Source organism: Semicossyphus pulcher, unplaced genomic scaffold (genome assembly GCF_022749685.1).
Source record: "Semicossyphus pulcher isolate SPU_LCO1_2020_fin unplaced genomic scaffold, fSemPul1.0.p SCAF_1, whole genome shotgun sequence".
Classification (NCBI taxonomy): Eukaryota; Metazoa; Chordata; class Actinopteri; order Labriformes; family Labridae; genus Semicossyphus; species Semicossyphus pulcher.
In genome coordinates this window covers 21,856,906-21,871,443 of record NW_027211603.1, presented here as the reverse complement: position 1 = coordinate 21,871,443, position 14,538 = coordinate 21,856,906, and the positions used below count along the sequence as shown (strand labels likewise).

The window sequence follows — 14,538 nt, the reverse complement described above, 5'->3', positions numbered from 1 at the left end:
AGCTGGATGAAGGCACACCGCCTGAACCGGACGGCTCATTTGTGGATTACCAGACCAGTATGGTGAAACACTCCAAGGCCATCGCTGTCACGGCTCAGGAAATGGTAAGCCTTCAAAATAAAGGTCTGACTTGTTGTAGAAATTTGACAGTGAATGTGAAAATATTATTACATACTATACATAAGTAAATTAAGGGAACATTTGTTATTGAATATATATTTTTCTCAGTTAGTTTTTCATTTATATAACGTTTACATAATCGCTTTTATAATACAACCTGTTATTACGATACAGGCAGCCTCTTTGTGTGCACGTTGTAAACAAGGAACCCAGAAGTGTAATGGAGGAAACTAAGGAGTATGTTTTCATTTTGACTGACAGTCAGTGTGTGTTTCTCCCCCAGATGACCAAATCGGTGACATGTCCAGACGACCTGGGAGCCCTGGCCTCTCAGGTGACGGTGGACTACAGCCAGCTGGCCGTTCAGGGACGCCTGGCTGCTCACACAGCTGAGCCAGAGGAGGTGAGGATGACCCCGGGTGGCACCCGAAGACAGATCGTCTGACCCATGATACATCTCTGATAAACAAGTGTGACAGATTTATCTATCTAACACCGTCACCTGCTTTCTTGTTAAAAACTGTACTTTAACAATTACTGTGGAGAGAATATGTCATGGGAGATCTGACTCATTTTCTTTATAAATTAAATAAAGAGTCCTTGTTTATGCACAAGATTAGTCGATCACTAAGTTTATATTTTACTGTGTTGTCTGCTCTCTAGATCGGTTTCCAGATTAAGACGCGGGTGCAGGAGCTCGGACATGGCTGCATCTTCCTGGTCCAGAAGGCCGGAGCTCTGCAGATCATTCCCTCCGACAGCTTCACCAAACGAGAGCTCATCGACTGTGCCCGCGCCGTCACAGAGAAGGTACTCGTTAAAAGATCTGTTAGAATTATTTTTTATTTTGTTTTTAGGAAATGAGTTTTGTCAGTTAGTATCTAATTTCCCCTCAGACTTCTGTGAATCAGAACAAGCACAGACACCTTATTGATAATGTAAATTGCCCATTTTCATTACCTGCTCAGTCTGGTATGATCTGAACCCTGCACACTGCTGTTCAGAATACTAAAGCATCATTTTCTAGCTGCTTATTCTACAACAAGTGATCCTGCTGTCTTGATATCAACAACATACGAGTGTTGGAGCTATAATTTATTTGATCAAATGCCTCCTGAATTAATGCATTTGGGAAGAAACCATTTGCCTGAGGCTTTCTTATTCTTCAAAGGCTGACTGTTTAATTCATAGTCCCTGACAAAATGCATTACTCTGCTGCAGACGGTTTTAATGATTCATGCTGAAGTATTGCACAGATCACATCCGAGCGGTACAGCTGAATTCTACAGACGTGGTGAATGCAAACACATTCCTCCACAGGTATCTGCTCAACATTTTTATAGAAAGAAAATAGCAGGTTTCACGCTTGTTCTGATCTCCTGACCTTAAACTTTATACAGCTTTTATTGCATTGATGTAAGAATTCAAGTGTCAAGACTGAGGAAACATAGGTTCATCAATTTCTGCTGCCACTCAGGCATCCGTGTGGAAAACGAATGGAGTCGAGACAAGTTTGACATGTGCTCATTTCGTGAGTGAGTGATGTTCTGCGTCACTCAGCGCCGACGCGCTATTTTGCTGTTGCAGCAAATTTTTTTGAATCCTCTTGCGACCAGTGTGTCTGGCTTCTCATCTGAATGCATTATTTATGAAGTTCAAAGGAGATGCATTTCACAAACAATGCAAAATGGACGTATTTGTCAGGACCTTTGGTGCTTTTTTCATAGTGTGTTCAACTCAACTACAACTGAACGAAACATAGTAATACTAAGTACACACAGTAAAACTAAAATACACTGATCCATCTGCTTTTTAAGAGATTAAGTCATGGAAAGAATGCTTTCTGCCAGTAAAATATCTGCACATCCTCACCTGTATGATTATAGCCTGTGTGTGTGTGTGTCTGTGTCCTCAGGTGTCCTTGGTGCTCTCAGCCCTCCAGGCAGGAAACAAGGGAACTCAGGCGTGCATCACAGCAGCCAGCGCCGTGTCAGGCATCATCGCAGATCTGGACACCACCATCATGTTTGCCTCGGCCGGCACGCTCAATGCAGAGAATGACGAGTCCTTCGCTGACCACAGGTGAGAGCCGGCAATGTGCCCGACTGTGTCTGTATACACTTTAAAATGTGGAAGACATCACCAAGTTTAAAGTGCAAGACATGACTGGAGTGTAGAAATCCGCCCTCGGGTTATCTTGCTTCCGAAAGCTGACGGAATGAGATATTATCTGGTTAACAGGGGGGAGGGAATCTTTTAAGTCAGAAACTACAAATTACCCTGAGGATTTGAAAGATGGAGGAAGTGTCAAACCCCTCACTGCTCCTCCTGGTAGACTAAATGCTCCCCTCGGAGACAGGATTCCCATAGTCGTAAAAAAAAAAAGCAAAGGTTTAGAAGTTAGCATGACTCTGGTTATACTCCAGGAAAATCCCACTCTGTGGTACTTGCATATAGTTTAAATGTTCATACACGTGATACATTTTGTTGGCCTAGTTACTTTATATGTCTGGAGCTCAGAGAGATGCATATCTAATGATCAAAGACGAGACTGTGCACATTAAACTGCTGCTGTGATCATCAATTATCAACCCAGATTTGACAGATAAGCGATAGTAAAAGTGTAAAGTCAAAAATAAAGAGACGCCCTGTTGGGGAAGGATGAAAGGCAATGGAATCACTTTTTAGCTCCAATTAAGTCACAGCTCAGTTTTAGAAATCAAAAAGAAACTTTCCTCTTGTCAATTTGAGCAACATAACTGACTTGACAAAGCCTTACATGTTGTCCTTGTGTTTGCACCGGCTTTGATGTACAAATGCCTTTGATATGCCTTTTGATACACGTTTGTCTTCCCTTTCTTTCCACCTCCTCCTCGTCTCTCTCAGGGAAAACATTTTGAAGACAGCCAAAGCTCTGGTGGAGGACACAAAGATGCTGGTGTCCGGCGCCGCTTCCGGTCAGGACAAGCTGGCTCAGGCCGCCGGGTCCTCTGCCAAAACCATCACCCAGCTCACAGATGTGGTCAAACTAGGAGCTGCCAGTATTGGCTCTGATGACCCGGAGACGCAGGTTAGCTAGCCTTGTTTTTCTCCTTCCCTGTCCTTTATCTATTGCGCCTGTTATCATGATTATGAGCAGAGAACGAGCAGTGGATGGCAATAAGCGTTTCATCTCTTTCCCATGCTAAGGTGTGATAAATTGGTGTCTTTCTGCGCGTCCTTTCTCTAGGTGGTTCTGATAAATGCTGTCAAAGATGTGGCCAAGGCGCTGGCTGAGCTCATTAGTGCCACCAAGTGTGCTGCTGGCAAGGCAGCAGATGATCCATCTATGTACCAGCTGAAGAGCGCTGCCAAGGTGAGGTGATCTGTGAGTCCTGAAACAATGTCATCTCATCTACAGGCCTCCTGTTGGATTGAGTACTGTGGTTTCTTTGTCTGTGTCAGAGAAATTAAATGACCCATGCTTATTTAAAAAATAGTTTTTCCATTCTAACTGATATGACAAAGGTCTGTTTAAATGACACTACCCCGTATACGGTTTGTATGCAGAGCAGACTTCCTCTCCTTCCTCAGGCAGCACCATCAATCAGTTGCAGCCCCCCTCCTGACCTAATGAAACCTGTTCACATGAGTTGTCACAGAAGTGTAAATACACAGGAAATGTACATTCTGGAGAGCAGGAAACTGGTATTTGTATCCAGGATAAATCAGCTGGATCCTTGGCTTCAGCACGTATGCAGTGTAAATTTTCAAAGTTCACAATCCACCGATGGCTCCGCCGGCTGCTCATTATCACCTCGAGCTGTGAAGTTTAAAAAAAACAAGACACTCGGGTCTGTTGAAGCTCAGTGTTTAACGAAGTCTTTCAGATGATAATAACATACCTCACATGTTTATTTCAGGATGTGAGGTGAAACATTTGTAAGATTTTAGCTGTGTTGAGGGTGGTGGTTTTTTCCTTCATGGGTGCTGTGCGCCCCCTATCTTAAGGTTTGATGTAGTACACCCTCCTCGATCTATGTGATGCTTGAAACATAGAAAAAGACAGAAGAGGCATATTACCATGATTATGCAAAATATGGGGTTAGAATTTTTTTTGTTATTCATAAATACAAACGTTGGGTTGTATTAGAAGACATGTATCGTGTAAACTGTCATATTTGTGTCTTTCCAAAATTCCCCCGGGGGATTTATAAAGTATTTCTGATTAAAGATTACAGTTTAAACCAAGACCAGTGTCAGTTATTGTTGCCTCTGTCTTTTTAGTATTTTACACATTCTCTCGTTGTCATATTTTTTCAGGTGATGGTGACCAACGTGACGTCCCTGCTGAAGACTGTCAAGGCTGTAGAGGACGAGGCCACTCGGGGCACTAGAGCGCTCGAGGCCACAATCGAGTGCATCAAACAGGAAATGGCGGTGAGGACGGGTGGAGAGCACGCACATAGATGGGTTTTAATCAAGAAGAAAAACAGACTGACTTACAATAAAGGATGTCCTGATGATACCAGCCTTAGATATATCTTAAACAATCTTTAAGAGGCTGGCACAAATTATTAGTTTAGTTAAATTGGAGATCTGGTTTTCATCAGTCTTCCTGTCAAACTGTTAAAGTGTAACTGCACCCCCAGGTCTGACCATAACTCCACCCACTGCACAATTTTGAAAAATGCTCAAAGGGGCTGAGACGGGAGTGGGAAGTGTTTCATCACAGTGCAGCAATATAATTTAGATCTAGATTAAGTGTGCAGTTACTCTTTAACTATCTGTCGAATGACGCCCATCTACCTTTGTCGTCCCCAGCTGTTCCAGTCCAGAGATGCCCCCAACAAGACGACCACACCTGAGGAGTTCATCCGCATGACTAAGGGCATCACCATGGCGACAGCAAAAGCAGTGGCAGCAGGGAACTCTGCCCGACAGGAGGACATCATCCATACAGCCAACCTCAGCCGCAAGGCCATTTCAGACATGCTCACCACCTGCAAGGTTCTTTATTCACCTTACAAACCCCTAACAATCCTGCATATGTGGTGCCCTAATGTTTGTCTAAAAATACTCTTTATGTGTACATTTAACATCCCTGTTGATTCATGAGCATATACGTTTATGTCTTTCAGCAAGCGGCCTACCATCCGGAGGTGAGCGAGGAGGTGAAGAACAGAGCGCTGATGTTCGGATCAGAGTGTACGACCGGATACATCGACCTGCTGGAACAAGTTCTGCTGGTAGGTTGGACACTGGGATTTTTATTTTGTTGTCTTTTGTTTGCATTCATAAGTAAGACAATTAATTTTATCTTATGCAACTATTTTAGATGCACAATCTATGTCCTCACTGGCTTATGCTGAAATACATCAGCCTTATTTTAAATGTATTAAAAATTGGATGATGAAAGTGGTCAGATAAATAGTGTATCTCTAGCGTATGATACATTTTTCTGCTGTTCAGTCTGCCATATTTGGTATCTTGGCCAAACACAGTTTGTTAACTTTATTAGCTTTAAGCTAACTGTGGTTTTTGCAATGCTTTTTTCAGTGGAAACTACATAAGTACACGACCAGAGAAACGTTCTTTCAGTTGAACAATCTTTCAGGCATTATATTGTTTTTTCAATGTGTGCACTTGTGTGTCTTTGTGTGTGAAGGTCCTGCAGAAGCCCACTGCAGAGCAGAAGCAGCATCTGGCAGCGTGCTCCAAACGAGTAGCAGGAGCTGTCACAGAGCTCATCCAGACTGCTGAGGCCATGAAAGGTAATTGCTTACACACACACAAACATAAACACACACAGTGACCACATATCCACACATCGCACACTGACTCGTTTTACAGAGTTTAAAGTGATGAACTCAAACTGCTTCAGTAAGTGATAACTTTGATTTCTTTACTAAAGACACGACCAACAAAGTCTGCCCATGTTTAAATTCCCCAGTAGGAGGAAACATTTTGACTTTGTCACAATAAGAGTGAAACAGAAACATTGGTTTAAAGAAACTTTTGGTAATATTCCTGTCCTCCTTCTCTTGCTACAGATGGAGGTAAGTCAGCGTTGTTGTCTGTACTGTGACTTATTCCACCAGTGTTGAGCTGTTGAACACCTTATCTCCTCGGCACTAACATTGATTCATTTAATCTCATTTTGAAATCCAGCTTCTCGCAGTGTCAGCTCCATCCATCACGCTTCGTTTTACGTGCCATCTCATTTGAAATAAATCACTCCGTCTTCATTACAGTGAATGGCAGTTTGTGGCCTCCATCAGCTGTGCATGGGAGTCTGTTTCTTTTGTGTGAACACGGTGTTGTTGTTGTGAGGCATGACCATTTGAGACACCGCTTTGTGACGGATTTTTAAAAAATCTCGTGTGAAATTACAACCTTAATCTTAATTGCATGCACCCCTCAGGTTCAGAGTGGGTGGACCCCGAGGATCCGACAGTGATTGCAGAGACGGAGCTGCTCGGAGCAGCGGCGTCCATTGAGGCAGCAGCAAAGAAGCTGGAGCAGCTGAAACCCCGAGCCAAGCCCAAGGTGAGTGACTGCAAGACTGATAACTCACTGGGACTTAAGCAGAGCGGTAGAAAAAAACATGCTTTTGCACCGATTACAGTGGAAAGGTTTTAAATATAATGTTCTCTACGGGTAATATTAATCCTCAGCCGAGTTTATATGTATAAATTTCTGGAACGTTACGCATGTAAAGCCACAGAACGAAGCCGTGAAGTTACAGTTGCCTTATTTGCAGCAACAGTGTAAAAACCTTTGATATGTTCATCATCGCTTCTCATTTAAACAGTCTGACTGAAGCAGACAGCTGATGATGGCTCCTTTTTGTGCCGAAGAAGCATCAAATGATGCGTGAAACGCAACTTTTTTCCGTACGTGTGCACAGAACCTGAAGCAGAAAGCCTGGGTTAACACAGAAAGGTCACAACCACCTTTGTGATACCTGATATCTCCAACCGGGTTACCCAGTTACAGGAATGAATTTGATGTATTTTGACAGACAAAATAGACGCACAGTGGGGGAAATATCATCGATTTTCAATGTCCGACAGCCCACCACTAACATTTTAGTCTCATCTCGTTATTGAAAACAAAACATGCAGTACGTGTCGTCAGAGTTTTTATTATTAACAATCTATTTTTAGCTCGTTAACCTAATTTTTCGTCATAATTTTTCATTTACAAAATGAACACTGCTTCATATCAGGTAACTGGTTATGAAAAAGTCTCAATTTACAACAAGGAGATTTACAGCAAGGAGACTGAAAGATCCTTTGTTTACATTTTCCACTGCAAAGTTTCACAGTGAGTCGTACGTGAGCCCGTCAACAAGAAGCAGGATGAGTTCTTTTTTCACACAATAAAGTGCCATCATTTATTCTGAAGCAAATCAGAGAATTTATTTAGTGAAATACAATTTTGTGTTGATATTGTACAGCAGTCGTACACTTCCTTTAAAGAGGTTTGGTGTCTTTAAGATTGAACCTCTCATTTTGATTAGATGTTTGTGGACTGTACATGCAGCACTGTATATGAGACTTATTTATTTTTTTGCAACATTTTTGTTACATTTTTAAACTTTTATACACACATACAGACAAATCAAATAGTACAACATTACAGACAACATACATTGGTCACACAAATTTCTCATCTAGATCCCTTATACATGACATACAGTGTATATTACAGTCAAGAGAATTATTGCAAATAACCACGTCAGTAAGTGGAGAACGTCATAGCGTCTACGCATGTATAGGGAACACTCAGTACATTACAATGACAGTTGACAGTGATGCAGCACTTTTGCAGCAAAATTGAGTTGATTTTTAAGCAAGCTCAAAAAACAAAGCATAAAACGAAAGGGCATCAAATTGGAAAAAATAAATTAAAATCTTTCTGCCCTATGACCCAAATATATCCCTTTAACAGTTATCTGGGCTGTAGTCAATCATTCCCTTTAACACAGGATTAGTAAGTCTTTGATACCAGTGTATCCAAAGAAGGGTGTCCGAGTTTAAAAAAACACCAATTCTACATTGAATGAATTTGTGTGTTAGATTGGTGTGAGGTCAAAGATCAGTGTGTGCCATCCTACAACTGTAGGTGGTGTATTATCATTACATCTTAGTAATATGTTTTTCGAGCCGCAAATGTCAGGATACTGAACAGCCATCTTCGTTAAGAGCCCTTAACCTGAGGACAAGGGGCACATTCATTTAAGTAAAGGGACCATGTGTAATATTAAACTTAAATGTTGTCATTTGATGCATTGTACCAGAGTTAGCTTAGAGCTTGATGTGCTATAATGCAAACTAATGCACAGTTCACTTGGCAGGTCGCAATTAAAACTTCACATCGTTACAAAACAGCTCTGAATTAACTCGACAAAAGATAACTACAACAAAAGATACATAATACAGAGTGTCACAAAGTTATACATCACAGACACACACTCTCAGACACACTCACAAGCTAAAAGAATATGTTAGTCAAGTTAAAAGCAGGGATGTAAAATCAGTGGTTACAGAGTTGAGCATCTTTCAGCAGCTGACTTCCCAAAGGCAGCGCAACGAAAGGGTACAGAACATCCTCTTAATGAAGATGCTCTTGTGCATTTAAAAGTTGGAGGTCAGAACAAACCATTTAAAATCTTGTACATAAGACACAACCTGATACTAATCTGAAATTCTCAAAGCTCAGAAGATGCTTTTGAAGCTTTTTAACCGGTACCTCTGTGCTTGCTGTAAATGTGTCTATATTTTAGTGTCAGTGTTAATGTTGGGGAAGTTCACTGTAACAAAATGACACGTTTCGTTTTGTTTTTTTCAACATTCACACAAAGAGCGCTCTGTGTCTTGTGACGTCTCCTCCCTGTTTACATATTCCCATCCAATTTTCTTTGACCTTGATCCCGACTCAACCACAGACTTAATTTGAGCTTCCAATAACAATTACTGACACAGTTTATTGGACCCATGCCCATCAAAGTTTCACATTGGCGGATAATCTCCCCACCTCCTCCACTTAATATTATCTTCAGCCATATCCCCATTCTTCCATAAAACCCATCTGCCATATTTCCCCCTTCCTCTTCTCCTCCAGTCCATCCATCCATCTGTGCTAGATGTAGCTAAAGCCTGTCCTCTGGCTCCCAGTTAACCCCTCCCCTCCCTTCCCGCCTGCCCCCACCAGCGGAGGCCTTCTCTGCAGGGCTCTGTCTGATATGTTTGATATATTAGGTTGTTATTCAGTCCCAACTATATATCAAACATATTCCTACAGTGTCCCGCTCTGTCTACAGACTTGTGGTGTGAGTGTGTTTGTGTGTGAAGCTGTGTTTGTTTGCAGGTTTGAGAATGACTGGATGTGTAATACTGACAGATAATCTTTGTGCAGAGTCTTGTGAGATGCGCCCAGCTCCTCGTCAGCTGTTAGAGTTTAAAAAGTGCTTTGTATCTGGCTGTGTGGAGCTTTTGGGGGTCGTCTTTCGTCTCTCTTGGTTAACAAGTGTGTCAGTGTTGATGGGAAGATCTGATCTATCAAAGTCCCATATAAATAAGTCTTACAGAAAAAAAGCTCTTGATTGTGGATATGGGATGTGGTTATAGAGAGAAAGAAACTTTGGCCCTGTGAAGGACGTCATCCTGTCTGACTCACTGATCTCCTTCTCCCTCAGCAGGCGGATGAGACGCTCAACTTCGAGGAGCAGATCCTGGAGGCAGCCAAGTCCATCGCTGCAGCCACCAGCGCTTTGGTCAAATCGGCCTCGGCTGCCCAGAGAGAGCTGGTGGCTCAGGGCAAAGTGGGCCTCATCCCTGCCAATGCTGTGGACGATGGACAGTGGTCCCAGGGGCTCATTTCTGCCGTAAGTGTGCACTGAAGGTCCATTTGAAGCATTTAGCAATCTGAGATGATGCAACTAAATCTCCCTCTCTACTCTCTTCTCAAGGCTCGCATGGTGGCGGCAGCTACAAGCAACCTGTGTGAGGCAGCCAACGCCTCTGTGCAAGGCCACGCGAGCGAGGAGAAGCTCATCTCTTCAGCCAAACAGGTGGCGGCCTCCACCGCCCAGCTGCTGGTGGCCTGTAAGGTGAAGGCCGACCAGGACTCTGAGGCCATGAGGAGGCTACAGGTACAGGATGGACACACTCCACATAAGATACAGAAGATTTGTTTAGCTGCTTTGCACTAGCTTAACAATGATGTGATCTTTTTATGGTAATGTGTTGCACTTAACTGATGTCTTCCTGTAATAGATCGCAGGGAATGCAGTAAAGAAGGCGTCAGACAACTTAGTGCGGGCAGCTCAGAAGGCAGCGTTTGACAAAGCGGACGACGACAACGTGGTGGTCAAGACGAAGTTTGTGGGTGGAATAGCACAGGTGAGAATATCGAGCTGCATTCAATATAATGAGAAGCTGCTGTCGCCTAAATGGGAAGTAAATACTGGTGTTTAATCAGGTGTAATGTTTCGGAAATAAAAGCCAATATTGATCGTATAATCTGCCATTTTTACCATCTACAACAGCCTGTACATTCTGCCTATGTTGACTTGCCACACTGTCAAAACCACTGTGCACTTTGGCAGCTTAGATTTGATGCCTCCCTCCTTATGAAAACATTAATGCAAATGCTGATTCAAATGCTGTATTTGTAACTTAAGAAAATGTGGGATTTGAATCTAAGTACATCTTCGCATGCACACACAAACACGCTGGAGCTGGTAAATGTGCACGAAGAATTACACAGACACAGCCGCCACATGTTAATACTCAATATCAGCATGTGTGGCCTGTGAACATGTAAAGTGGACTTTAATAAAGTTGTCTAAAGTTGTATATTAATAAAAATGTTTATGTTGTTGATTAGATCATTGCAGCCCAGGAGGAGATGTTGAGGAAGGAGAGAGAGCTGGAGGAGGCGAGGAAGAAACTGGCTCAGATCAGGCAGCAGCAGTACAAGTTCCTGCCCAGCGAGCTACGAGAGGACAGCAACTAATCATTCAACATCTCCATCTCTGCTGCTGCTGCGTACGTTCGAAGCAGCGTGAAAAGCACATGTGTGTGTGTGTGCGCGATTTTGTGTCCTTTTTATAGGCACTCTTGAATGAACAGGTACTTCAGATATGTTTGACAAACCAGTAATGCCCGAGTCTGCAGTGAACACAGAGTCCACGTCACATGGAAAGATCTCAGTCAACTACTAGCAGGTCTGAAATACTACTGTGTGGAAGTGACTACTTTCTGAAAACAAGTTGAGGTATCCGACTGAAGAACTACTTTCTGTCCTCATGTATAGCGTAACTACTTTGACTTAATCTGAACCAGAATGTGACACGCCTTGGGACAAGCGGTACAGCTCGTACGCTCTCATGTTTGCCCATCAGCTACAGCTCTTCTTTTTGTTTTACAGATTGCAGCTCAAACCTTTTAAGATGAAGAATTGATTGTATCGCTGTTCATGTTATATAGCCGTTTAACTGCAGAGTCACTCAGAGAGCTCTCATGTTGTATGAATGTCGGCCTTTCTGCTCCCATTTGGCCCCTTTAATACCTGTTAATCACGTGGCGTGTCTTGACTTAAATCCAGTGGTCATTAACGCTGATATGAAGGGCATATTGGTGTTTCTGTAAATGTCAATAATGGACAGTTCTTTTTGGCAATCATCCTTAAAAGCAGACAGAAATATAAGAGTCATTGCTTATTTCTGGTTTTGTTTTTTGGCCTCTACATCTAAAATGTCTGTTTAAGATGCAGCAGTTTGTCCACGCTCTTCATATAGGTCTCATTGTTCTGCTGCTAAGACTCAAACAGAATGTTTTACATTATGTTACCATGTGAATGCTTTTCTACACAGGAACACATTACAATGATATTACCACAGAAGGAATATTAGTAATTCTAGCAGAAATTTCTGGGTCTTTAACACCACTAGCAAACGCCTGTGATAAATCAGACGCCCAAACATCTTTTTTTATTCTTTATAATTTTCTGTATTTAGCTCCTCATACAGTGTAAACAGTTTGATCATGATGCAATAACATGGATGGTGCTTTAGGGGGCAGTATTGGTTTCCCTTACCCCACCACAACAAGTAATAACATAGGAAGTGATTGATAAGAATGATAGGGTAACAACATCATGCAAATTGAGGACACCTGTACATACCTCAGACCTCTGTAATCAGCCGCATGCTGTGCAGTGTTGTTGCTGTGCTTTGTCTGACGGTCACTGCTTACTGCAGATTTACTTTGGCCCTTCCCTTGAGGATGTCCTCTCTGCTGTCGGAGAGATTACAGTCATTTATTCCAGCAATACTCAGTCACTGCCAGGGATCCAATTCGGATAGGTTCACCTCCAAGAAGCAGCAAAATTAATCTGAAACTAATGAGGCAATAAGCTAATTATAACAAACGTGTAAGACTTGATGTGACTGCAACTTTTTCTTTCATCAGTCTCTGAATATAAGGGTGCTCTGGGACTTTACTGACTATACAACCCGCTGCAATAGTGGAACCTTTTGTTTACCGAGTTTGATTGTAGTTAGCGTGCTTGGTTCCCTTTGTCTTACTCTGTGGGCTGTGTTTCAATATTAAACTACAGTATGTTGTAAGGTTAGGTCCTGCTGTGAAAATGCATGGCTTTGTGCTTCAGATGCATCTCTTGTTTTTTTACGGCGACAGAGTTCAACTTGGAGGGATTCTGACCTCCACATACAGACAGTATAGAGACAATAGATAAACACACAACATCACTACAAGTTTTTTTAACAGTTCGGTCGAACTTCAGAGGTGTTTTCTGACATTGTGTTTGTATTGAGTCCAGGAGGGGAGGGTTCAGGAGGGGTAGAGGGGGGTCCACTGCTCATCATTCAAGTCTGTAGTGTTATTATTAGTGCCTTAGTCCGTTGCCCATACAGTGTCTGGTCTGCTTGAGTGACAACCTCACCTCATCAGTCAGTAGAAAGGAACTTAACAAGCATATATTTTGGGAATGTAGGTTCATTTTGGTGTTTTTTTTAACATGCTGTTCCTCTAAGTGCTGAACCAACTCTCTCTTTAAGGCCTTTAGGGATGACAGAGGAACTGTCCATCAGTCACAACAATGTGTTGCTGTTTAAAGTGTACCATCAGTATATATAAATATATATAAAGTATGTATATTATATATATGAACACATTTTTGTACTGCATTCCATGGGCATGTACCACAGTGCTTCTAAACTACGACGGGCTGGATCCTTCGGGGGTCTGGCTTCTGCTTTATTGTACGTCATGAAGTCACTGAGATTTTATGGACGGGCTTTTTTTTTTTTCTCTCTCTCGTGCTTTTAAGCCTCTCCAAAAGATTCAACGTGATGAGAACATTTCGATATATCTGTCAGCATTAAGATGTCGTGACGCATTTCAACGATGTGGAGTAATTGAAGTGTTCAGTATGTTTTCCCTCCCTTAACAGAAGTAAAATTATGAAGTTACTACATTAAAGATAAGTGATAACATACGATATAAAAGATATTTATCTGGCCTCAATAAAACTATTTTTTGTATTCACTGAAAATAAAGCATTTCAATGTAAATATGTGCGTCTCATTTCCTTTTGTGGAGCAGAGATAGCCAGCACATCGACAGGGTTATCAAGTGGGCACCTCCATTCACCGGTGTTTCGTCAAAGCCCACGACACCTCGGGGAGGCTCAACAGTTAGCTCTGACGTCCCAGAACCACCCCTCCCCATGCTAGCTCTCATTGCCCATCACACCCACACACACAACTTCTTTGGGCGATCATTTCCTCATGTGGAAAATGCAACTATTCCTAGTACCAACGTTATTAATGAAAAAGGAACGGCATAGAACAAAGGATTACTTTTACCTTTGTTTCCTCATCCAATTCAACTGACTTGTTTTAACTGATTTGTCTGACATCTCCTTTAGCGGCTGCTTGATTTCTTAAAATATCTTGCAGATAAATTCGGACTTGGAGATAAAAAGAAAGAACTTGCAAATGCATCCTTGCTATGAGGAAAAATTTGTGGAAATTAAAAATATATATATATTTTATCAATAAAGCACATGAATAAACAACATTTGCTGTCTAGACCTCTCATTCCAACCACTAGAGCAGTTTAAGGACAGATTTGTTTACACGTACAAGAAGAAGGAAAACAGCTACAGACTCAACCCCTGACTTCAGAGTTATTTGGGCCACACAACCCGATTCACTTCCCTCTCGAGCTCAAATGTCTGTTACCACATTCTGGGCCTACTAGTGAGGACACTGAGGTCATGTCCTCAGTATTTCTTTGTAAATTTATGGGGTCTCTGCAAACTGGTGCGAGGTCGGGTTCTTCTATACAAAACATTTTTCTTTTTCCATTTTAGTGTCTGTGTTTGTTCAGACTCACTGTACAT

At 42.1% G+C, this 14,538-nt stretch overlaps 1 protein-coding gene across 1 annotated transcript in view; it reads left to right on the top strand.

Moving 5' to 3' along the window:
- tln2a (talin 2a) overlaps positions 1–13,705 on the top strand; it is a 93,921-nt gene extending 80,216 nt beyond the window's left edge. The window contains exons 44-58 of the mRNA XM_069675863.1: positions 3–104; positions 404–523; positions 784–930; positions 2,036–2,202; positions 3,007–3,190; positions 3,350–3,475; positions 4,423–4,539; positions 4,924–5,109; positions 5,241–5,348; positions 5,768–5,873; positions 6,524–6,648; positions 9,806–9,991; positions 10,076–10,258; positions 10,383–10,508; positions 10,996–13,705. Coding sequence (XP_069531964.1) covers positions 3–104; positions 404–523; positions 784–930; positions 2,036–2,202; positions 3,007–3,190; positions 3,350–3,475; positions 4,423–4,539; positions 4,924–5,109; positions 5,241–5,348; positions 5,768–5,873; positions 6,524–6,648; positions 9,806–9,991; positions 10,076–10,258; positions 10,383–10,508; positions 10,996–11,124 — 2,112 coding nt within the window. The 3' untranslated portion in view covers positions 11,125–13,705. The remainder of the gene's footprint in view (positions 1–2; positions 105–403; positions 524–783; positions 931–2,035; positions 2,203–3,006; positions 3,191–3,349; positions 3,476–4,422; positions 4,540–4,923; positions 5,110–5,240; positions 5,349–5,767; positions 5,874–6,523; positions 6,649–9,805; positions 9,992–10,075; positions 10,259–10,382; positions 10,509–10,995) is intronic.
- The last annotated feature ends 833 nt before the right edge of the window (positions 13,706–14,538 follow it).